General features: G+C 40.9%; 2 protein-coding genes across 3 annotated transcripts in view; both read right to left on the reverse strand.

The window, feature by feature from the left end:
- The window catches only part of LOC135500863 (hemicentin-2-like), a 34029-nt gene that overhangs the window by 987 nt on the left and 6785 nt on the right, over window positions 1-26257 (reverse strand). The window contains exons 1-12 of one of the 2 annotated variants that reach the window (XM_064792529.1): window positions 15465-15528; window positions 14286-14558; window positions 13684-13989; window positions 11285-11575; window positions 10366-10638; window positions 7921-8247; window positions 7032-7307; window positions 5487-5771; window positions 4522-4815; window positions 2701-3003; window positions 1701-1973; window positions 764-1048 (exon numbers count right to left, since the gene is read on the reverse strand). In XM_064792529.1, the coding sequence (XP_064648599.1) occupies window positions 764-1048; window positions 1701-1973; window positions 2701-3003; window positions 4522-4815; window positions 5487-5771; window positions 7032-7307; window positions 7921-8247; window positions 10366-10638; window positions 11285-11575; window positions 13684-13989; window positions 14286-14558; window positions 15465-15507 (3229 nt within the window). In that variant the 5' untranslated portion in view covers window positions 15508-15528. Of the gene's footprint in view, window positions 1-763; window positions 1049-1700; window positions 1974-2700; window positions 3004-4521; window positions 4816-5486; window positions 5772-7031; window positions 7308-7920; window positions 8248-10365; window positions 10639-11284; window positions 11576-13683; window positions 13990-14285; window positions 14559-15464; window positions 15529-26257 lie in introns of those variants that run through there. The other variant, XM_064792531.1, reaches the window with a different exon arrangement.
- On the reverse strand, window positions 15548-22187 carry LOC135500815 (uncharacterized). Its single transcript, XM_064792466.1, has 8 exons — window positions 22127-22187; window positions 20933-21137; window positions 19233-19462; window positions 18201-18363; window positions 17405-17622; window positions 16319-16612; window positions 15650-15746; window positions 15548-15551 (listed from the first exon to the last, which is right to left on the reverse strand). Exons 1-8 carry the CDS (start codon window positions 22185-22187, stop codon window positions 15548-15550), a joined length of 1272 nt encoding a protein of 423 aa, XP_064648536.1.

Here is a 26257-nt window from a genome sequence, read left to right on the forward strand (position 1 = left end):
GAAAAGACAAGTATATGATGAAAACTCTGCTCCAAGTTTGAGAAGTTGGATCCTGATATCAGGTGATGAAAATATATTCCTCAGGACCCTTTGAGTCCCAAATGAATTCTGCAAAGGTACCCAAAAGCAAAACATTATTAGAAATACTTCTAGCACCGCTTTCAGTAGGCGCATGGTTAATTATTCTCATGCACACACCATTCAGCGTAAACGTCATTCACCCATTACCATTATCGACCCCAAAATACCCCTAACTTCCCAACGACACCCTATGACCCCTAGCTAGGACATGACCCCCTGAGGCGACACCACTCTTGGATCATTCAGAAAACATCTAAAAAACAAACCGGTCGAAATCGAATAAATCAAGCGAACTCGAAGCCCGCAAAGCCACTTCCACGATAAGACCAGTGTCGCTGCGTTGTGATCAATGTGATCAAGGTGTGATCACGCCGGTAAATCCAGAATGAAGATGAGGTACATGTGTCATTTTCTTTGTATCGCTGTCTTGTCTGAATTAGCAACTCTAGCAACTTTTGCAACTGACCACCATGATTTTTAAAACAACAACATATCTATGGGGTTAGTTTGAATTGTTCAAACTTCGACAAGATCAATTAAAAATTCTTAAGATTTTAATCGGTTTCAAACACATGCGAATAACTAGAATGTACATACATGTCGACATGGATATATGAGAATCTTAGTGGGGCTTTTAACCAAGAAAGGCTTTTTTTTTAAATCCTCAAAAACATTAACTCACCGGTGACAGTTAATTTTAAAGCGTCTGATAAGACACTGGCGAATTGACCTTGAAAAGCTTGGCACTGATATGAAGAACCAGTATCACCATCCTCTACAGTCTTTCTATAAACAGCACTGGGGGCGTGCACTGTAATTGCTCTGTGATTCCTATACCATTTCCACGAGACTGGAATTGGTCCGTTTGACCTCTTGTTGCAAGTCAATTTCAACACAGCTCCAATGTTGAGAGTGACTGCGGTTGTAGGCACCCCGCGTTCTGTTATATATGGCTTGTCTGGATCAACTGAAATGAAGTAAATGTTTAGTCGGCATGACCTTTCCTCTTTCTCCTCTTCTTCTTTTACCACAAGTAATTACGAACGGCGTACCCCTTTAATCAACCACGAGCACAAGATGGCATGTCAACCTCACTCGGGCGCGATTTGTATCGCTCTATGCACAGTTGGCGTTGAAATGTGCGCTTGCACCTTATGTATCAAACATGTCAAAGAATGATAATATTGAGTTCTTATATTATAGCGCTTTTCTGTTTTTTTCCCGTTTCCCTGTTCAAAGCTCTTGTCGGATATCTTATTATTACCCCGGTCTCCACAGAAATCAACTAGGGGTTTCAAGGGACAAACAAAAGGCGCTCACGTGAACTCGACCAGTATGGGAACCACGCAGTAACTCGGCCGGGAGTCAAACCCACGACCTTGATCATGAGACCGACCCTCTTCCTCTGCGCTAATATACATTGGACTGTTCGTCCTTTTCTATACATATGTGACTGCATGTGACTGGCTTCACTATATCAGTGGATGTATAGCTGATAAAAAAACGCCGCCCGACGACGACGATGGATTTACGATCCATACCAAAGTAAGTATGCGTAGTTTTGGTCGAGTAATATCTCGAGACACTTTTAAAATCGATTACAAGCTAAAAAAACCTACCGTTTACGACTAATGTTAAGTTTTCTGAAGGACTGCTCCACTTAACTTCGCCAGCCAAGCACCAATACCTTCCAGCATCCCCGGACACCGCCGTCTTCGTGAATATGGCGCTGGAATTACTGCCGCTAAGTTGGACACCATCTTTTACCCACATCCATTTTGTCGTGGTTACTCTTTTACCGCTACTCCCCTGACTGCACGTCAAAGTGAAATTCATTCCTTCATTTATGGTCATGTTACTTCCTTCAACGATAAATGGCTTTGTGGTAGGATCTAAAAGAGTAAGATGAGCAGGGAAATCAGCAGGAAGCTATATAATGAAATACCAACGGCACTATAATTTACAAGACTTAAAAGTACGACAAAATATGAATACAGAGTCAGAGTGGATGGCCTCATTGTTTTAAGTATTTTAAAGGGGTCTATTGGCAGGATCAAAATAGTTAGGTAATATTAAGTTATATGAAGTCACCGATAGAGACATTTCTTATGTTACACTACGTCACAATAGGCCATTGTGGGGAATATAACTATCACTGCGTCAAACACAATCCAAGTCGGTAACTCGCTGTTCACACAAGTCACCTAAAGAACAGGCCTACGATTTTTAACCATTGCGTCTATAGTCCCTCTTCTAACATGAGAGTATGAACTACACTGACCCCTGGATAAAAAACATTAATAAACACGCTGGTCCTTACTTAAGTTTACAGTTTACCTTAGGACTCAATACGGCCTTCACCATAGAAAACGCGCCAACACTGATCATGATACTGCTAATAACTGCTATAAGGTGACTGTCTATATGAGGATGTAAAACATAATTATTAGCTAACTGTTGCTGATAAATTCTCATTGTTGAAATCATGAGCCTACGTGTTAATGGAAACCCACATGAGTGTTTTAGATGATCTTTCGAACAAAAAAGGCGAGTGAATCTTTTAGAGCGATTGAGTTGTAATAAAGGCACCAAGTCGTCTCTCTCACAAAAGCTGCTCACCGCTGATTACCAGAACTAAAGCATCGGAAAGGGGACTGGCCAAACCATATCGGAAAGCTCGGCATTGGACCATTTCACTTCCACTGCTGTTTCCGATTGCGATCCTTTTCTCAGGAGTTCTATATGAAGGGGAAACACCTCTATCATTCCGAGTGCCGTTCTCATACCACCACCACTTGTCTGGAATGGACCCGCCCGATCCTTTGACGCATGACACACTTATTTGTTCATGAATGTTGACTACCATTCTTGATGTTTTCAAACCGGTGGTATCGTCTACGACGAATGGCTTCTCTGGAGGCACTGAAATTTAAAAGAAACAACCAACTGAATCAACAGCGAACTTCAACATTGAATCATTTAACTACTTTTATTCAACTGACCGTGTGAACAGCCAGTTTACTTTTAAAGAGTTTGGGCAGGCAGCTGAAATAATACAGGGTAGAGACAAGGCACGTGCGATCCACTTCAGGGTACATGTTAAGGTCGAAAATCCCCATGATAATCTTATAAGTTTCTAAGATGTTATTTCAGTTTAATATTTAATTGCCTAAATGTACATTAAGTTAATTAAGAGCACAACTAAAGAATCATTCACATGAGTCTTTCAAAGGTTGTACGTCAATGTACATGTAAATACCCTAACTTAGAATATTATCAGGATATTTGACCTGGGCAGTCACTATGTTTCTTGATATGTATGTCGTCCTTGAGAAAACCAATAATACTGTCTCGTTGATAGTTAAAGCAATGCATTTACCCCAGAGAATCAAAATCCTGACCTCAAGCATTGTTATAACACGCGGTTCCGACTGAGTTCAATAATACTGTCTCGTTGATAGTTTAAGCAATGCATTTACCCCAGAGAATCAAAATCCTGACCTCAAGCATCTATACTATAATGCGCGTTGTGGCCGCTAAATAGGAGGCGATTTTTGTTTCAAAATTGGGCCTCGAAAATGCGTCGAATTCTTGCAACTTTTGGTTTCGTAGGTGTGGATCATAAGTAAGAGTGTCACTGAGGGTGTCATACGTCGAATATCTTGGTGGTTTTAGAATAAATAACAACTTTTCAGAGAGCACGTCGACTGGAGAGCTCCGCTCATTCTCAAAAGCATACACAAACTTCACGCATATTCTCCCTGCCACATCAGTATTAGCTTCCAGCACGTATGTAGTGCTACACAACCTGGTCCATGGTGCAGGGTATTAGCAGGGAGATTAATGATTAGCCTATTCTATTTTAGTTCTATTCGAGAAACAGTTATGCCAGGATGGACAAAATATGTACAGTGGCCAGCGCTTGCTCTTTGATTTATTCTTTACTGACTGATGTTGTCAGTTTGAATTGTGTTCTGCATCTCTCCATGCACCTGGCTTTGATCCGACAGTGGCATTGGGTACGGGAGTGGGTAGGTGATATGCCTAATATGTGAGGGCCTTATGTGGAACAGGACCTGCTGTCACTGGTCTCAATGCATTGTGTAAAATAGCGTACTCCAATCAATCTTTTGGGGGTTGCATGTAGATAGCAGCAATAAGTCCCTAAATGCAGTTCATTGCGTGTTTAACCTTTAATTAAACTTCAGTAACGTTAGAAATTTAATGTAGTTCAATCATCGTGCCCATTTAACTAATGTATATTACATTTCAACTTTGCCCGCTCCATGGGTATATGCTAGTTGTTATAACACGCGGTTCCGAGCACTGACCTAGTTTTCCTGTCCTGTCCATGTCCAAGCTTGGTTTCGTGCAACACGTATATAAGCTTAATTTGTCACCGGCACACACATGCACCAAGGGGTTGGCACTCAAACTCACCCACAACTGTTATATCTAAAGCCTCAGACAAAGCACTCGCCATCTCATCTTCGATGACCTGGCACTGGTACGATCCGGCATCGCTGGCCACAGCTGACTTTGTAAACCACGTATCACCCGATGGGACGTCTGTTGCAACAGGTTTACCGTCCTTATAAAATTTCCATGATAGACCTCTTGGTGACCGTCCACCCTCTCCCTTGTCACATGTCAACATAATGCACATCCCTTGGCTTATCATTTCTGACGTCTTTATCTTGTCACTGATCATGATTCGTGGTTTATGAGGGACGACTGAAATGATATCAAGAACATTTAGAAACTAACATCTGGCCCTTTATTAAAGGACGCTGCGGATTATCCTTTCAGTGTGTTTGTTTTTCTCCTGCTTCCTCATTAATAATTGTTTTCTAAAAGTGTTTATTGCGTTATTTTGCCGCTTACCTCGCAGGTTTACACAAGTTTATTTCAACTCGTCTTTTACACTGACACGCAATGTTAGATATTTTTAGTGAGCAACATTTTGAGCTCAAGTTGCGGGAAACCTTTCGCGCCTCCCGAGTGCATGCGAGGGCGGACTTCGATGGAACACCGCCAACATGCTGTATCGGAGTAGCTGAGAACAGCTCGATGCCGTCATGGTGCCGTTCCTCTCAGCGCAGCGTTTTACCAATGCATCGGTCCGCACAAATATAATGATCGCTCACTCGGTTCCAGTAAGGATTAAAATCGAAGTAGCTTAGTGATTTATTCAGATTTTGAATATTTCGTTCTGTGTACAACTAAATTATGAAAAGTACTACATGTAGAGTGGAAATCAAGATGTGCTTTTCAAGCTAAGCACATTGTCTCTGGACCATTTCATTGTAGATGGCAACCAAAATAAATAAGGCTTACGACGTGTATCTAGCATTAAAAAGGCCCCTCCTTCGGATGAGTACGAAAGTAAACCAGCTAGAACTCACCAGCAATGCGTAGTGACAAATTGTCGGAAGAACTGGCCAATCGACCTCTGACGGCTTTGCATTGGTACGATCCAACATCACCAACTACGGCAGTCTTTGTAAACGTAGCACCTGAGACGCCGATTGTAAGGGTGTTTCCATTCTTGTGCCACTCCCATGAATCCGGGGTTACTCCCCCAGACCCCTTGGTGCAGGTAAGGGTGAAGTTTGCCCCATTACAGACGGTAATATATGGTGTCTTTACCATTACATTCTCGGTGATGATCAAGGGCTTATCAGGAGGAGCTGAAGTCATAAAAATATAACTTGTCGTATTAAAGTGGTTGGCTTGAAGTGAACACCATAATAGGCCGTGGACCAAATTAAAAAATATTTCTTTTGTGACAACGTTATGTGGGCAAAGTAAAAATAATGCTATTATCATGATGAATTAGGTAATTTCCGATTTTGTCCTCGGCCCGTATAATCAATCAATCAGTTGGAATAGCAATGTTCTCGACGGTAGTGTATTTTCTAAGCTAAACATGCAAGACTTTCACTAACTGAGCACGGTTGTCAGAAAAACTCTCTTTAAATAATAAGCTAAGTGATACATGTTTTTTTAGATTTTATCAGCTGAGCAAGCTTGTATACCAGTTGAGGTGTTAAAAAAACAATCAAGGTATTTTGGCCAAGGCATGACCCTAGATCACAAAAACGACTACTCTACTACATGTTGCACTACTATTAAAATGATATTGTGTAAAAAGTTATCAGGAGAACTGCGATTTAGAAAAACTAATGATAACGCCACTGAAAGTAAAATTGTAGGAAGTGAATATTTGGCAAGCCCGGCTCACCAAACAGCGCCTTTTTTCTGCCCTAGATGAAGAGCCGAACTCATGCATATTCAACCATCCAGGAGCTCATTATCATTCGTGGCAACACGGTCAGCAGCACTGGAGTTACAGTGAAACGCCTATAGAAATGCACACTAATGCATTTAACATGCTTATCAGTTAAATCACGTTTATATAACTTTTTTTGTAAATCCATACAGTCATGTACATGTACATGCTTCTTCATGGATTATTGACCAAAACCCGAGTTTAGTAACAGAAATTGAATCGAGAGCGGGAAGTCGGCCATTGTTAAATATGTGCATATAAATTCGAATATGACGTCACTGCTCTCTGATTGGCCAACATGTTGTAACCTCTCCATCTCGCCAAAGAGGGTAGTATTGTTGCCCTGTTTGGCAAGCCCGGCTTGCCGAACAGAGTGGCTTTTTAGTGCTGTTTGGCAAGCGGCTCTCCAAACAGGACAAAAAAAGATGCCTGTTCGGCGAGCGGCTTGCCAAATAGACCCGGCCAAAATTGTATAACAAGTGAAGGGCCGCATAATAGCAACAGCTATATATTCCAACTTGAGGTAGATCCAGGTATATATGTATAACATGCTAGCGATATCTAGATTACAGTATAAAGTTATCTTCGTAAAGCCGCTGTACCACATGCTAATCAAATACCACGAAAAAAAAGAGCAGGGATTTCGAAGCACACTTACAATTCACAGTTAGAATAAACGCATCAGACTTTGGACCCGCGGTTCCATCAATGCCTGCCAAACACTGATAAGATCCCGCATCCCTCGCCACTGCAGGTTTGCTAAGCGTAGCACCTTTAACCGACGGTCTACCATCCTTGTACCACAACCAAGCGTCCGGTATTTCTCCAATAGTTTCCCCAGTGCATTTGAGGATGAAGGCTGACCCTTGGTCAACAGTGGCTGTTGAGTGGACCTTGCCCCCCTCCTCAATCACGGGTTTTCCAGGACGCACTGCTAAAATGATAAAACATACAAATAGTCATCATTTAAGTTTGAAAAGTCGAAGGATTGAATGCCCGGAAGAACAATATGCTTATGCCATCAATCTCTATAAAACCATAAACCATAATTCGTCAGAACACAACAGAACGGGACACTTTTTACAAGGAGATATTTCCTACTTCTACACCGGTTGACATCTGATTTATTTGTCACCAGTTACCCGTTACTGTTCACGGGTCACGTGCATCGTTAACTGACGAAAGCTTAAAAGCAATGTCATGGCATGACAAGAGGGTTAACATTGATATAGATAGTAATGTAATATGTAGCCCGCTCCTTTGACAGGACCTTTTCGGTTTTCATGTCAGGATAAAAAAATATTAAAAAGACACGTCACAACCGGATTAACAAACATGTTTTAACACCAACTCATATGTGGACATTGCGGATAAAACGGAATATTCTAATATCAATATTAGTTTTACAAAATATTAAAGTTTTACTTACAGCTTATGAAATCAAATTATCATTTGAATCATAAAGTAACATTGTAATAGAATACACTTACTTATTAACGATAGTATAGGTTAGCTTAATACATACTTGCTATCAATGACAAACTTACCATTAAATGATAGCGTCAGAAGATTGGAAAACGCACCAGGCTGACCAGCTTTGAGAGCCTCGCATTTGTAGGTCCCGGCGTCACTGGTCACTGTAGTCTTTGTTAATGTAGCTCCTGTGACAGCGGCCGTTATTTTCGTATTATCCTTGTACCATTTAAACATGTCTGGTATCGCTCCACCAAACCCTTTGGCGCACGTCAATGTGAGGATGTCTCCAGGGTTTAGAGTTGTCCTTTGTCTAATTTCTCCTCCGACGGAGTCCTTAAATGGCGACAGCACTACATCCCCACCTGTCTTGATGACGGGCTTTTTCGGAGCAGCTGAAACTAAGATAAATGCGTGCATTCATAGAAAGCTACGAACGGCTAGGGGAACTTGAACTATAGAAGTGATGAAGGTTGATCTAATGCTATGTATACAAGGCCGGATCAAAAATCAGAATACGAGATTCTTTGAAGTGCACAACTGTACAAGCTTAAAATATTACAGGGCATTACATGTACCTTTACAGCCCCTTGTATTGAAGATGAAACCATTCGTACAGATCTTAAACGCCTTTTGGAGCGGTACGAATTATTAAGATTCAATTTGTCTTGTAATCCTCAGATAAGCAAGTCAGTTGTCTGATCGTCCAGTCACGAAAGAAAAAAAAGGGTACCACATTTTGCTGCGATGCTTTTGGAAACTAGACAGTTAGGCTACAAATGTACTTTTCTAACAAATAGCCTAAAAACAACGAGTTTATAACTGTTTGGTTTGACCAGTGTTGGTCATATCGCGCTCTGTCCATTGTTCGATCTAACCTGCCCATTGTATGGCAAGCCGTTTGCTTCAAAAAGTCGAGATGATTTTTTTCAAGTCGAGATTTTTTTTTCAAGTCAAGAAAAAATATTTCAAGTCAAGAAATTTCTTCAAAAAGTTGAGATTAGTATTTTCAAGTTTACACATTTTTTTTCAATTCTACAAGTTTTTTTTTTTTTAAGTCGACTTTTTAAATATATATACATATTTTTTTTTTAAGTAAAAAAAAAAGTTTTTTTCATTAATTTTTTTATATACAACTTATCAGTTGATTATTTTTCTAATTCTTTTAAATTTTTTTTCAAGTCGATAAAAATTTATTGTAAATGACAAATTTCCTATTCAACAAAAAAAACACATTCGAGACAGAAAAAATAAGTCGAACATTATGACGTCATCACTTTTCGTGTACAGTATGTAGACTCGTCCCCAGCCGTTCTCTTGCTGACTTCGCATTCTAATGCCCACATATATACATAGCAGGGGACCAGTCTATACAGTATGCAAGATAGCGGGAGGCGATGTTGTTGACATTGCCGAGTGTCTGCGTCAGTGTCCCGCTATGGTCCGGCGATCTGAAAGGGCCAGACAATCATTAGATCAAAACAAACTAGAGAACTGTTCCAGGCTACTAGATGACATTCTAGGAATTCTGAGTGCGCTGTATATACGTGCATGCGATCACTTCGGTGCCGGTGTAACATCTGTGGTTGTTCCCCATGTGTCAGTGTTTCCAAACAATAGGCAGCTAGAGAGACCACGACTTTTCAATAGGGGGATACACAGAAAAACTTGTCAATCTATTTTTGAGCGTTCCCAAACAATGAGGGGAAACACTCAAAAACAGAAACACTCAAAAACATTACACCGGTTCCGTTTTGGCAGAAGATTTTGCGGGAACTTGGTGCCAATGCACAGCACTAACGATCAGGTATTGCACGCGATAGAGGGTTTGCAGAATAACACGACACACGGGCCTGATCGCGGCTGGCCAGGTGTTGAATTAGGCGGCGCGCGCAATGTACACAAAAACTGATGACGTCATAATGTTCGACTTTATTTTTGTAGCGCTCGACTGATTATTTTCTCGAGTATGAAATTTTTACTCGAGTATGAAATTTTTACTTTCGACACTATTTCGGTATTTATTATGTATCATTATTATATTTTACAAACACTATTTTAATTTTTATAATCATTTTTTTCTCGCAGTGAAATTTTTATTAATTGATTTAACTTCAATAAGTTAAATGAGAAGAAAAATAAATATCTCGACTTGAAAAAAAAATTTTATTTCAAATTTTTTTTCTTGACTTGAAAAAAATCATTTCGACTTTTTGAAGCAAACGGCTTGCCATACCATTGTCCGAGAGCTGGCTGATACTCCATTGTAATGCTCGGCTATCTATTCAGGGATTAGGCTCACGGAACAATAGGCCCAATCTTGGGAGGACCTGAGTTGTTCGAATTTGGTTCTGAGGGGGCTGTAAACGTAATGGGTATAAATTTTTTCACATCGTTTCATTAGCATTGTTTATTAATATTTTGATATCAAATTAAAAAATACTGATGTCAGTTCATCTTTAAACCATCCAGAGACCCACCTGGGATAATCTCGAGACAGCCTCTGAACATGAACTTACCAGTTACGATCAGCGTCAAATTGTCCGAAGGACTGCTCCACTGAACTGCGCCAGCCAGGCAGCAATACCTTCCAGCATCCAAGACCACTGCGGTCTTCCTAAATATGGCACCATAAACACCATGGTTAGTTTGGACGCCGTCTTTCTCCCATTTCCAACGGGTTGGGGTTGCTCCAATACCTATTTTGCCCTGCCTGCACGTCAGTTTAAATTCCATTCCCTCAAAAGCCACAACTCTACTGCCTTCAGCGATGACTGGCTTGATGGGCGCCTCTATAAGAGTAAAGTTAGCACACAAATCAGGTCACTCTAGCCTAATATGACCGTGGCAAAAACCAAACTTACATGGATGCAAACAACAATGATAATAAAAAAGCTAACCTGAGCGGGTTACACAGTTATCTGCCTCAATTAGCGTGAGCATAATCATCATACTAAAGACCTTGCCGTTTAGCGACCCTCCACCACCACCTCCGCCCCTACCCCACCCCCATCCCATCAAAACACACAAAAAACAATATGGGCCGAATTTACGAAGGGTGTTTAAGAGTTAGACGCGTGTAAATTCTACATAATCAGTTTCAGGGCCTAATGCGGTTTTCATGAAGAAACCCTGCAAGGCCCTGACTCTGTCTATTCAGACATTAAACGCTGTTTTAAGCTAAACACCCTTTGTAAATTCGGCCCTATGGTATTTCATGAGATCGTTTGTTATTTCGGAACCTAGACTGTCAGGTAATCACAAGCTGACGAACATTCGTTCCTATTTCAAACGAGCACAACGCTAATTGGGCGCACTGCTACTATGCACAGCGCCTTGAAATCATCTTTAGACTGTCCCAATAATTTTCATCAAATATTCACGTACAGAAAAATGGAAAAATTGGTAGAAAAAGTACTATAAACAATAACAGCTCACCGTTAATAACTAGAGTTACAGCATCAGAAGTGGGACTGGCCACTCCTAGTTGGAAAGCCCTGCACTGGACCTTTTCCGTCCCACTAGCCGCTGCAACTAAATGGGTTTTTTTCGCTCCTGTAACACGTCGATTATCACGAGTGCCATCAACATACCACCACCACGAGTCTGGGATTGGTCCGGCGGGTCCCTTGACGCACACCAACTTCAATTCTTCATTAGTGTTGACTGTCATTGTTCCTGGTTTAAGGCCGGTGTTTTCATCTTTGATAACAGGCTTTCTTGGAGCCACTGAAATGTTAGGAAGAATATTGATCGTGATGTCAGGACCAATCATAGTGGGGTGTGCTTGTGTTTTCTGTCAAAATCTGGTCGGAATTTCATCCGTCAAATGATGATTTTGCTTATTGTGTTCATCACCATTTCCCGTTATTGTCATAACTGTTAGAACCTGAAATTCAGCCCCGGGAATAACCAGACTTGACTGTAATAAGTCATAATATAAATAGCAATTGACCAACCGATGTCGTAGTGTGTATAGTGTATGGCAGGCGAAGTGTTGCTTTATTCGATCTTAAAATTTTTATGTTCAATAATTTGTTTTTATGTTCAATGATATTTTTTCTATTTGATAACACGTTTTCTATGCAATTGTTTACAAAAATTTTGTGCGATATTATTTTTTGTATGCGATAATGAAATTATGGTCATTTAAACATTCGCAATTTAATATGTGCGAACATATTTTATATGTTCGATAACTTGCAATCTGGGAAAGGATGTGACGTCATCACATAAGAGTAACAACGTTTCTCATTGGTTAGAACACATAAACAATACCGCCACGTGCTTGTAGGCGCGGAGCACGCTGTCACACAATCGACTGTCAGTGTCAGTCATGGCGACCTCCGCTAGTTTTCCGCAGTTTGTGCGAATAAGTGGTCTCAATAATGACTCAATGCGCTTTCCACTCGTCAGCAGTCATGCCAAGATGGTCCTCCCTATACCACTTATCAGTTTAAGGGAGCTACTGGCCCTTTAAAGACCAGGCGCCAATAGAAAACGCCGTTACAGTTTATACAGATGACGTCACTATTACCCAGAATGCAATTTTTGGCCTATAAAATAATTCTTCGCAAATAAAATTTTGTCACCCAAACTAAATGCATAAGAAATTATTATTGCATATGAATAAGAACATTGAACATACATAAAAATATTATTGCATCTATAAAAATAATATTGCATATATAAAAATATTATTGCACATATAAAAATATTATTGCATATATAAATTGATTTTGGAATAAAGCAACACTTCGCCTGCCATAGTAGTGTTTTAAATAAATCCTACGCCGTTGTCACGGTTTAAAAAATTAAGCTGATCTTTTAAAAATGCAAAGATCAATAATCCGTTATCTGGCTGTCAGTGTCAGTGTCAGATGTAAACTATTTTTAATTGACCACTCATGAAATTGTGGAACACACCTGTCCAGGAATTTTGATGAGAAATGCAGTACACGCTCCCTCTTCTTCCAGTTCCTAGATTCGCTGGCCCTCTTATACCATCATCTTATACCATTATGAATATTATCATGAAGAAAACCCCTTCACCCGAAATTTTCAAGCAGGAGGACACACTGATTCCAGGTGTTCGAGCACTCCAGAGAATGGTTTGACTAGTCGGCGGCTTGAATTCCCGAGGGTACATTGAGGCCAACAACTATTTCGGTTGACCTCGATTCCAAACCCATTTTCAAAATGGCCATTCAAACCATAAAATCAAGTAGGACCGTGACTTCTCAAGGAGCTGAGAGAATTATTGACATATCATCAGACTGCAAAAAAGATCTCACCAAAACGGAATGTAACTGTACGTTTGCCTAATTACAGGTGCGTGACCGGAGATGAGTTATTGCGCAAAACAAGGTACATGTACATGTATTTCAAAAAAATTATTCCCACTTAATGCACAATGTAGTAAGAAGGTTTCTGTAAATCAACAGATTATTCCCGTGTAAAGTGGACGATCATGGGCTGAATTTCGTCGAAATACATTGATGCATTTAGTAATTGGAAAAAACTGAACAAATGACCTAGTCAAATGGCGACAGGACCCCGTGGAATTTCTAAATGTGGAATCGGGTGATAGTTTACGCTTAGTTCGTCTAATAAATGTACTTTTGCAAAGACTAGTTCTGTTTCATATGATATATGTTGTTGCCAAAATTAGTATGTGTATTGCAGTGTAGAATCGTCAGATAACTAGGGCCTGGCATTCACATAGTTTTATTGTGTTCTAAGTCAAACAGTCGTGTAATGACTTGGTAGGCACCCCATCTAGAGGCTTTTATTTTGCTAAGTGTTCGCTTGGCCCATTTAAAAGCACTCAAACTCACCTGCAACTGTTAAATTTAAAGGATCAGACAAAGCACTGACCACTCCATCTTCGATGACCTGGCACTGGTAAGATCCGGCATCGCTGACCACAGCTGACGTGGTAAACCACGTATCACCTGATGGGACATCTGCTGCAATGGGTTTGCCGTCCTTAAAAAATCTCCATGTTAGACCGAGTGCACTTTCCTGCGACGTTGACGGCCGATTGTAACATGTCAAGATAATGGTCACCCCTTTTTCGACGAGTGTCGCATTGTTTGATTTGGCCTCACCAAGCCCGATCCGTGGTTTCTCTGTCGTTAATACTGAAATGATATAATAGAGGTTCAGGAAACAAGCAGGAAATCGAGCCCTTTATCAAACGAATGCTTCTGGAAAGAAGCACTAGATACCATGATTTAACAAATCATCCTTTTTGTCTTTCATAATAAGGGCCCAGGGTCCGGTTGTACAAAAGCACAAACGTCACGTTATCCCTAACGGTTACGTTGAGTATCCTTAAGGACGTTATCTCTTTCAGTTAAATTTTCTCCCTTCTCTGCGAAGGTTTATTCACCATATGACCAAAATGACTAAAATAAGTAATCATTCATAAACGCACCATCAGCTATTACCCTCAGTGGTACCGACTTGAAACTTGGCAATCCACCTTTATAAGCCTGACATATGTATTTTCCAGTATCATGGGCAAGAAACGTTTGGGCCAAGTTACCATCCAAAACGAGATATCCGTCCTTAAACCATTTCCACGAGTCCGGATTTGGTCCACCTTGTTGCCCCTTGCTACACCTCAATGCAAGTTTCTTCCCATGGTGAAGAACGGCGGTTCTCATAGGACTGCCATCCACCGTAATGACAGGTTTATCAGGAGGCACTGAAACGATTTTTTGATTATGATAATGCAACCATGGAATTGTTTCTGGATTTTTTTCTTGGGGGCACAGAAAAGAGGTCACATCTAGCCATTCGGTTATTGATGGGGATCGCATTGTCCATTAATAGGGAAACAATAGGCGGAAAACTGACAGACGTTACACAGGCACGAATGTTCATTTGCTTTTGGAAAAAAAGATTGGCGGGAATTTGAGAACATCCGTTATTTCTAGTTAGTAAGTAATGAAAACTGAATTCTAACGATAGCAAAAAGTTAAGAAAATAGTATACGCCACCCCAAAAAACAATGGATAGTATTTTATCCTCCTTTAAAATTTATCTAACTGGCTACATAAGATCTAGGCCTATATGAAAAATCTGTTGTAAATTTTTAAACAAATATAAATAGAGATTTTACCTAAAATTCATAAAACAAAAATTTTATATAACAACTTCTATTAGATCATAAGATCAGTGATTTTATACAAAATGTCCATGTCAATTTTATATAAAATCTATGTCGAAATTTTATCGATTGCATATAGACTCTAGACGTATATCAAATTTATATAAATCTTTTTTGCACATTAATTTATACTCGCAAAATTTTCCCTCTATCTCTGACGAAATCTGGAGTGTATGGATAATATATCTACTGCTTTTGATAAAATAATCTCAATGTCAATAGCCGACACGTCAGGAAATACTATTCATCACCATGTGCGCCGATCGAGAATATGATGGCTGTAATATTGCTAATCATTCTTCTCTGGGATATTTCGGCCAAGTGTTCCTCGTCCCGTTTAGCACCGGTTATCAGCTTTCGTCCCCCGATTTCAAATCACAGCGACTCCAGCGAGTACTCCAACAGACCAACAAACGAACACACTCAAAACAGACAACTTACTGTTAACTGTTAGCGCTAAAGCAACAGACATCCTACTGTCCATGCCTTTGGAGATAGCCTTACATGTGTACGATCCACCATCTTCAGCTACGGCAGGCTTTGTGAATATTATGACCCCTACCATATTTTTCAATTCTTTACCGTCCCTGTACCACCTCCACGAGTCTGGATTTGACCCGCCTGACCCCCTTCCGCACGTCAGTTTAATAGTCGCCCCTCGGTTGCACCAGACAGCTGTTTTAAAGACACCATTCTCCGTGATCGTGGGCTGGCTAGGACGCTCTGAAGAGAAGGACAGAAAAACCGATCACATTCGTAAAACTGAACGTCATTATAGTCCTTTCAAGACATTTTGTACTTCCAGTAGCGCATTTTGGTGCACTCGAAACGCACGCAACTGGATTGTGCACTCGACATGCAACTGGATCTACTTGGGGATGAGCTTCGAATGTCAATCGTCATCGCCATTTCTTAAAAATCATTTCGCGACGGCACCATATGACGACTGTGACGAGGTCGCACATGTAGCGAAGTGGATTAGCTGCGGCTTTCAGCACTTACTCGAATTCAGCGACTTTCACCTATGTTGTCTTGAATGTGGTCGTACATTCGGGCGTTTTTCAAATGTGGGCATCATCAAATCACAACAAGCTTAATGCAAATTTGGAAGAAATGTTCCATTCGACCGAAAGTATCGAATATAGAAGCTTAAAGTATAGTACACTCTTTACCTGAAATGTATTTATCTGGGGACGATTTTCTCGAGCATGACTTCCTCGCGAAATTCACGAGAATGTCCTAAACGCGTTTAGGTTATGCAGTACACAGACAGGATGACAACCACTGAAACTTACCGTTGACATCTATAGTTAACGCATCCGACAAAACACTAGCCTGAGTAACTTTGAAAGCCTGGCACTTATATACACCAGCATCATTGGGTCCTGCAGTCTTTGTAAAGGTAGCACCAGAGACGCTCGTTGTGAAAGATTTTCCGCTCTTATACCATTTCCACGTGTCCGGGATTGGTCCTCCATGCCCCTTGGTACAAGTTAACCTGAAGTCTGTACCCTCATTCAACACAGCTTTTGTGACAACTTTACCAACCACGTCCAGGTGAATTGCTGGCTTGTTTGGCGTTTGCGATGCTGTCAAATGGTTATTAAGATGTACTGTCAACACAATGCCATTATTTGAAACAACACGAGAAGAGGGAACTTTATGTCATGGTAAGAGACTGCATTACACGTAGTACATCGACTCGACTGAGTTATCGGTCAGATCTCGATCATTGGCTTTCTCAAACATGCCAGATTACGCCTTCCGAATATGGCTGGCGCGAGTGGACAAAATTCAGAATTATGCCACGGCATAAATAGAAATGGTGGTGCACCATAAATCAACCAATCAAAACATCGGATCTCATGAATTATCGATGAGTGTGTTTCCGCCGATTTCAACACCTTCATGTATGGTATCCACGCTATCCACGTTCAGACTGGATCAAAGGACATTTCGTCCGACAACAATTATTTTCCCCGTGGCGAGAAATTTAAAAAAAATTATTTAATGATTTTCCTATGGTCTCATAAAGTATGAAAAACAACCCCTGCAAATTGGATGGAGAAATTCATTGTTTCTCTAAAAAAGGAAAATTCCCAATGTACAATGTTGGTCCAGATCAACGTGATAAAATGAATGGACTCCAAAAATCCACTCACTTGAAACTTATCCACATCATTCAATCTTAGGGCTGGTGCGAGACATGGGAGAAGTGATGAGTATTGCTCCAAGATTATGGTGTCGGAGAGCATATCAGCAAAAATGCGTTTACTATATGATTTTTGAACAGTTTTGGGTCGAAAAAACGCCAGTTAGTGTTTTTGTGAGCCGTGAAGGCTATTTCGAGCACCCAGCAATAAAAGACTCGGGGGCCTTACCGTTCACTTCACACACCCAAGAATACTTCGACGAACATGAATCGGCAAACCATCCATCGCCATCCCCCCGTTTAGCGAATGCACATTTCTTGTCCTCATCACTGGGATTGTCTTTCCAGTTTGTGTATGTCAGTCTCTTCCCTGTCGAAGTCCAGTGCCAGTCTGAAAAGCTGTTTGCGTTCGCTAGCTTCATCCCGATCCGATACTTTTCGTTGGTACTGCAATAGATAGTAGAGAGTAAAAAGGTTTGATATCTGTAAATCATGGGCATTGATGGTTTACCCTCAAAGGCCCTACACTTAACGTGGACTTAACCAGGAACTGTGGAAGAGATCGATTACATTAAGCTTCAATCGAGGTGTATCGGCCACACTCTGAGAAACCACATCTTAAGCATTGTTTCCTAAAATCAGCAATCGTCCCGCGATTAGTTCTCGCAGGCATTGAAACAACATCAGTGGCAAGGCCATATTATGTTTTTCCTCCACAGGAAACCTATGCTTCGTACTAGCCGGTATTTGTTGATCAAAATATCCGTCAGCGCAGTTGCGTGGAAGTGGAAGAAGAACCAAATGACGTATTAACTGCACATTAATTTTTTTCCAAAAAATAAACCACTTGGCCGAGAGTGATTTTACCTCGCGATCATAACATTTCCATTGCAGCTAGAAAACGTCCAACTGGAATCTGGTTTCAAGTTACTTACCATTTCAATTATAAATGACTAATATACCTGGTTTAGGGCTAAATCTCAAAGGGCAACTGTTGTTTATTCCCCTTTAGGTGTATCACGTACCTAAAGATGTCCATGGATGCCGTTTGATGTGTGTCTATCCTAGCCAGGCGGCCGCCTTTCTTCTGACATTTTGTCTCTGCCTCTTCCTGCGCGATGTTTCTTTCGTAGAACACTTCGTAGCATATTTTCTTGGCAAATTCCCTAGACCTGGTTTTCAGGCAGTCTGAGAGAAGAATTGAAGAGCCTTCAGAGGTGGGATGATCGGATTTCAGACGATTGTTAACGTATTTTTCCTACTGCAAGGGCTCGTTGTGCCACGCCAGTTGTTTGGGCGTGAAATGGACTCATAGTTAGGCCACAGGCTTTTACTCCACATAATGGTTAATGGTTGTAACCTTTTTATAACTTTATATGATGTAATGCTTTTAATCTGTCCATGTGTAAATGTCAATGCTTTTAGTCTAAGATGTACAGTCCGCTAGGAAAGAAGTGTCTTCAAGTGTTTTTTCCGTGATGAGAAGAAGCGAACGATAACACACCAGTAAACGCCATAATATGATATCCCAAAAGCGCGTTGATCAGGCAAACATGGAAAAGCTAAGCGCTATATAAGAACGCAACATTATTAATCCAAACACTCAGACAGATTGCGAAACTCGGAAAATGAAAATGAAACGAATCATGCGTTCTTACAAGCGTATCCCCAGCGCTTTATACTGTACAACTGTACTTTCTTAAAGCGCTGAACATTCTTTCCCTAGCCTTATCTAAAAACTCTTCTGTGAGCTGTAGAATCCAAGGTGCACACCTACAGTGCAACACTTAGCCATTTTGAAAGCCATGGGTGCCACTGACCAAATTTCGAATCCACGACCTTCCCGAACACAAATCGGACATTTTATGATATGATTCTACGCTTCAAAAGGAAGAACAAAGTTACTTCGGTCAGAGTCTTTCAAATAGATTATTTGAAAGACTCTGCTTCGGTGTACAATATCATCAGTTTATGCTAGCCATTTGCAGGAGCAATTGTGCAGCCGAAACAAAAGTCACCTGATTGGATGACCGAGTACAGATAAAGAATCAACCTACCAGCTACAGTTGTCTCTTTCTCGCATACGTAGTTGTTAACGCCCTTTTTGTCGCAATCCACCAGTTCCCACATGCAATCCTTAAGAGCTACGCAGTCTTTTGCCTCCTTTTCGGCCGACTCAGCATTTTTCCACAAGTTTTCTGTGACTTTTCCGCCGGTGTGTGTCCAAATGTAGCCTTCGCTCATCACCGCTCCAATCCAGAAATCAGTAAGCATCCATGGACTCGCACTAACACAAGGAAAATGAGAGGACAACAATGGTATAAGACAATATAGCGTAAATATTGAGGTTAGGATAAAAGTAGCGTTCACTCATCGACACCCTATTTTTCCACACTTGTTTTCTTGTACCTTGGCCGGTATAACACCAGCGGTAGCTTTCCCGTATCTCCGCTCTGATTCAGAAAGCTTTTGTTTAGACAAAGGGGTAATGGGGAAAATCATGACCAAGGACGATTGCAGGCATGCTATCTTGAGCAGACAGCAGACAGGCTGTGTCGGCACAGATACCGACCTGATTTGCGCCGGTGGGAAAATCAACAAGGCAGGAACGGTGGGGAGAGGGACCTTTAGAACTGAGTCACGTGAAATTATATTAGGTGCATCTGCTAGCTAGTTCTAGTCTTCAGACTTGAGTTTAAAAAGGATTCGGATAGAATAATTTTAGATTCCCTGTGGAGCGCCTACTGTAGTGAAGTTATCATTGTTTGCATACGAAATTTGTCAAAATACCGTGTTTTAAATGAAAGCATAACCGATACAGTGCGAGGGTTTGTGTAAGAATAGAGTTCAGACTTCTCGTCCGAATACTTTATATGCCGATCTCTGGACGCTTTTCCCCGTGGGCACCCTAAGGTGTCTGCAGAAAATGCCTCGCTTTCAAATTGCGCCCTGGGGGTACTGGTATATCCTGTAAAAGATCCAAGTGCACGTTACGAACATTCGCGAGTGCTCGACTTCGACCTTACTCGGGAATGTATACTTGACCATCAGCTTTAAAACATTGTTGTATGACAGTATGTTCTGTAGAAGGCTAGTGTTTTTCAGATGACCAAAGGTACTTGCATTCTTGTCACCAGCCTGTAACAGTGTTATCACAAATAGTAATGTTACACAGCCCAAGGCAGCCAGTATCACAGTTCGCCGGCTTTATTTTACGACGTAAAAGAGCACTTGGTTTATAGGTCTTCCCTAAGTTGCCAGAATGCTACACGCGGCAAGAGACGGAGCTACCAGTACCGTACCTCACAGAACGCATGATCAAAGCTTCAAATCTCCGTTGTATGAAGAAAACCTTATTTGCATTAATCTATCCAACGCCAAGACAAAATTAAATGGTCAACATTTCTGCATGTGCGAGCATCAGAACTAGTTCAACCTGTGGAGGTGATATTGTGCCGATATTTCACGGATTAAATCAACAACTCACGGGCGTTTTGTAAGGAATCATAATACACATTGTGTCAACATTTTGGATACTTTATATTGTGTTTATATCGAGTATTACATAAAGCAGAAAACGAACCGCGGGAAACCACTGTACATCAGGTGGTGCGTTTCTGCCAATCAATTTCTTTGGCAAATACCAATCCGCCAGCAACATGTCGGCAATTTTCATACAGCCAAGATGGCGTCCCAATCATTTCAGAGCATTAAATAAATTAGGACACGCGAAAGTTGCCGAATATACTTTACTCACCTCTGTTGGGATTGGGGAATGTTTTTGAAGAAATCAACCATATCCCGTGAGTCAACAGTCAGCATTGTGCCATCGAGGTCTTTGCATTTTGTCTTGTAACTGGCAAAGGTAATCTTGTCGCTATCAGGTCCGATTTGGAAACACCGCTGGGTACTGCCCGTGTTGAAGGTCCTTGTATTTGTTGGGCAGCTACCCCCTTCTGCGACTTAAGAGAACGATATCAACATGCATAAAAGGCAGAAAGAACTGTGGTGACAGCGAAGATAGAGATAATAGTGCGATTCATAAGATTATTACAACAGTAATTAAAGAGAGAGAGACGTACGAATAAGGAACGCCCTCGCTTGAATCCCCTACTAGAACAATCACTGACCCACGAAATCCTTTTTTTTAAACTCGCAGGGATTCATGAGAACTAAATACATGTAGATGAATTACCTACGAGAACGCCCGCAAAGGATTCCGCCACTGTGTGGGCACGGAATGAGGAATATAATGAGTGATAATCTGACAGTTTACAAGGAATTAAGTTGTGTTGAGACACTGTTTATTTTTCTGTGTGGATCAGTGAAGTGCAATATATTTGTGTGATGCGTTGTGCATCAAATTCAGGAAGGGCTACCACACAAATCTGATCAGAGTTGGACATGTAAAGGAGATATTGCCATTTTGTGTTTTCATAAAACGCCATCTACCATGTTTTTAGGCTATACTGTTAGTCAAAGCGTGCCCAAAAACATTCCAATCACAGGCGTTGTTTCATAATTCAGTGTACGGGTTAAGCTGAACCTATACGCCGACCCATAACTGTCGCGTGCGACGCGCGATCAAACATTTGACGCCGATCTAAAGAACTAAGCTTCCGTTGGCGTCTGACACGCAATCATAAGCATTGGATGCCGAAATCCATTCAATAATAATAGCACGAAAACTGGCACAATCAATCAGAAAGCGCGAATTTTGGTATAGGCCTATTGTGGCGCGTTATGGCGCGTTCCCAAATGCGTCAGATATATTCTATCTGATTTTTTGGCTCAGCAATTTGGCACACACCCAAGTGCACACACCCAAGTGCGCACACACTCGAAACGTGCTCCAAAATCTTCAAGGGCTCCCCTGTCAAAACAAAGCAAGGGATAAACAACCTCAGTTACAATGGCCTCCCATAACATCAAGGACAAAAGGGTCACTTACCTAACAATGGGCAGACACTCCACGAAAACAGCAGCGCAGAAAGGATAAAGTCGGCTGCCATTTTCATTCCGGCGAATTTGAAAACAAGGGGAAAAGTTCTCAAAGATATCCTTGTGACACAACTCGTTTGGTAGAAAACATAAACTCGCATAAAATATGCTAATTTTCCTAATTAAATCCTCCTTGTATATCTAGAATCGATTTTGTCTCTGCTTGTTATCCGATCGCCGTTCTACGCCCTATTTTCCACAGTGATTATATCCCTCCAATACTGGAATGATTAAGACGTTCTCGTCTCTATTGTTTTGTAAAGGTAAACAAATACTAACATCACGAGTATGTTCAATAAGAAAGCCGTCTGTGAATGGTTTGTTTGTCAGGTGACATCCAAATCTTCACAGCAGCAAAAAATAAATAGCAAAAGTCCACGTAACAGCCTTTAGTAACGATACAGAAAGAGACAATGGACCAAGTTCACCAACCGGCTGGTATTGTCTCAATGAAAATCAAAAACACTTGAGGTAACCTTTTTGGAACACGAACGTGTTGAAAGTCAATTTAGCCTTTTATTAGCGAGTTTTCGTCCACCATATGACAATAATATGCATTAGTTTTGTCAATCACAGCCAAGAGTTGTATCATCGATTCGACTGAAAGGTTCCGAAATGTTCCCGTTTTCTGTTGACTGGTAAATTGGGACCGGGAAAAATGGCACGGAATTGAATTATCTACATTTTTTATGCAACAGTTTTCAAACCAGTAATTCTGGTAATAGCGAGAACATGGTTCCCCAACACTAAAGCACACAAAAGAAATCACGTTTTCTTCCCGCTTTTTCTCGCGTTTATGACTCAACCTTCTCAACTTTCACTTTCACTTACTAGTATAAGACATATTTGCGAGTCATCTAACTGTGATTTGATGCAAATTTTTAACTGCACCATGACGAAAATCCAGCGAAGGCAGTGGTAAGATTCTGGGTTAAGATCTTACTTTTTTTATTCACTTCCTTTAATATTCCTGTAACTTTCGTCTTAGAAAGATATCACAAGTTTCTCACAAAACTAGTAAATAGTTTATTAAACAGAATTGTTGGGAAGTCCTCCGAAAGGGAATTTGGGTGATATATATTGTCATAAAAACCTTGATTTTCTTCAAGCAGTGTTGACTAAAGCGTGTTGTTTGACTCAGAAGACATGAATATCCCAGGCACCGCGAAGGTTTAGACTGACAGGGAGGTATCAAATGTAGCTTTTAACTCAATGAACGCGTTGCTCCATGTGCCCCAAATGCTGCCTACAATCCATTTTGGTGTACGTTACGTATACTCATATATACATTTTATATGCATTTGACTTTGTACAAACTTCGTATTTCTGAATCGAACCAACAGGATGAACGTATTGACTTTTGGAACCGGCGCAGTATTATTGACTTCAATATTGCTACGTGTCTTTTTGGGGCGTCCTCCGGAGAAAAAGAGAGGGTGGCATAATGGACTTCGCCATCGACCGTGACTAATGGAAAAATAAGGAAGAGCCGTTTGTTGTGATGTTGACAGTCACTCACAAAATTGTATTTGATTTCGCCTTAAAGGAACAACTTGTTGGGCGTTTGATTTTGGACGCCAGGAGTAAAATACCCCTGATTGCCCCCCCCTCCCATGCATCGCCGTGTGTCGTACCACACTATACAATACGTAAAACCATAGAAATAATATGGATGACATACAACATTCATCAAAGGAACAAGGTTTAGTAAGAATTGTAAGTTTTATCAAAAGTTTTCAAGTGCATGTACCATCGGGCACGACGGAAGTAGATGCATGTGTGGTCATTCGTTATACCATTGGATTGGGATTTTAATTACTTCTCTGCGCCGGGGTCTTAATGTGTGCTCTCAGCTGCATGATTTTGCCAACCAGGACTCCGATATGATCGCTCTAGCCGTCAGTATTTGCTATGTCTATTTGCATGCTCCTTACGATTTCCACACGTTGAATGCATATTCCATTACTGGGGTTGCTGATGTGTCGAGTAGTCACTACACCTGATTCAAATTGGGCTTGGATGACATATTTCATGCGGCCTGATAACAAGTTTTGAGGTGTGTACACTGGGGTGTGAGCCAATTCACTGAGCCCTGAAATAAGATGGAACATTTCTGACGCGCTTGGGAACTATTAGCAGCTAATTATCACAACTGCCTAAATTCTTAGACCGTTTTCATCAATATAATTTATATTGTATGTATTTGTAACCCGATAAATCAATGTGTACCTCATGTGCAGAGTAAATATTTTTCATTGAATTTCGGTCGTTCCATCATTGTTTTGCACCTCAGCTCACTTTGTGGCTGAATTAAAAAGGGCTTCATCATGGCTTCCACTTAATTGCCCGGGAGAGCCGTGGGATCAAAGGAAACTTGCCGTGACCTGACTCTTTATTTCAAAGACTCTGGTTCGACCAAGGAAGTTTTATGGAATTTCCTTGGTTTGACCTCGGCACACTTTCGTTACCCAATCGTAGATGACTTCGTTACTGGCGAAGTACTCTGTATTGTCGACGAATTACTTAGCTAGCTTAATGTAGCGTTCATAAAAATGTTTAATGAATATATGTATCATTGTAATTTAACAGTATGTTTATACATGTATATGGAAGTATTAGTATTTTGAAATCGCTGCGCACTACCAAGTCGCTCGCCATACAAAAAGCCCATGACACGAGACAGATTATAAAACATAACGCAATTTCATACCTCAAGTGAGATTCAGTGAATATGATTGACTGATACACGTCACGTGACCGTGTGGTATTCGCAATGTTGCCCACTCCAGCCGGTCGACATTTTGCCATGTCTCCCGGCGTGACGACATTCGGCATATTACACTCCGTGGCGGGAAATATTTATATAATATGCCAAGAGTGTGTCGTTTCTCGTGGCAAAATTGACAATCATACGATACTGCCAAATACACACTATATTTATATATTGTTGATGGGGATCTCCTATTTGAAGCGTATCATGGTCAATAGACGACATATCAATAAAACTACGCCCGACTTGGTGGTCTGATATTTATCTCTGGCGTACAGTTTAGTTTTAGGTGATTATATAAAAGGCATTAGTGTTTGCCTGGTATTATTAACTTAGGTTCATCCTTTAATTTGCTAATGGACACTCAGGCACAACGCTGTTTGTGGCAGATGATTTGACCGAATATCGCGCCAAACGAGGTAAGGATCACGTAAATTATTGCATTTGATCGACTGTTTATCTGTTTTTATGGTGATATAATAGAACAACACGATCATATGCAACATGTCACATTGAGTGTAAATCAACACACTTGGTCGTTTGCATTTAACTTGAAAACTGGAAATAATTCCGCGAGGGTGAATCAGTTGTCATAGACAAGCCATCGGTATTACACATGCAATTCGCCACGTTCAAAACCTATAAACTTTGACTAGCCGCTTTGGAAATCCGTATTTTACGAAGGATTACTATAAACTGAGTGAGGCAACCATCACACTTTAACATTGTGATTTACGAGAATACAAGCAAGAGAATGATCGAAACCAAAATGGAAATCCAACGTTCATTTAATACCATTGCCACTGCATGGTCGGCACAGGATGAGAAAGTAGCCGAATGGCGCAAACGGCTTATGAGTGCGATCAAAGCTAGACATACCGAAGATGTAACACTCCTTATAGACTACCCACCGGGCGAGCTGTGTGTTCTACTAAACCAGCCGCTTGCTAGGAAACAGACAGTACCAGTGACACGTTATAGTGGAAATGATCGAAGTTTTGGATCGCAATGTTACAGATTCTCCTTGCCGTTTATTTTAGCCGCACTCCAAGGTGATGAAAAGCTGATTCACCTTCTTCATGACAGAGGAGCCAATGAGATAGCTACCGACGTTGAAGGAGATAACGTGGTCCATGCTTTAATTTGGTTAGCAGCGGTGAATCCCAAAAAGGAGGAAAATCTCTGTAAAATGTATGATGTCATTCTGGCCATGACGCCTATTGATAAGAGAAAGACGCTTCTGTCGTTTGAAGATATCGACGGACTTCGACCACTGGAGTTGGCTGCAAGACTGGGAACGTTCAGCCTGTT

Source organism: Lineus longissimus, chromosome 16 (assembly GCF_910592395.1).
Source record: "Lineus longissimus chromosome 16, tnLinLong1.2, whole genome shotgun sequence".
NCBI classification, from domain to species: domain Eukaryota; kingdom Metazoa; phylum Nemertea; class Pilidiophora; order Heteronemertea; family Lineidae; genus Lineus; species Lineus longissimus.

Coding starts and splice junctions, on each gene's coding strand:
- LOC135500815 (XM_064792466.1), bottom strand. CDS start 22,187: ATGGCAGCCGACTTTATCCTTTCTGCGCTGCTGTTTTCGTGGAGTGTC. Junction 17,623..18,200: donor GCATCCATGGACATCTTTAG/GTACGTGATACA, acceptor TATCTATTGCAG/TACCAACGAAAAGTATCGGA. Junction 16,613..17,404: donor TTGGGTGTGTGAAGTGAACG/GTAAGGCCCCCG, acceptor ACCATTTGACAG/CATCGCAAACGCCAAACAAG.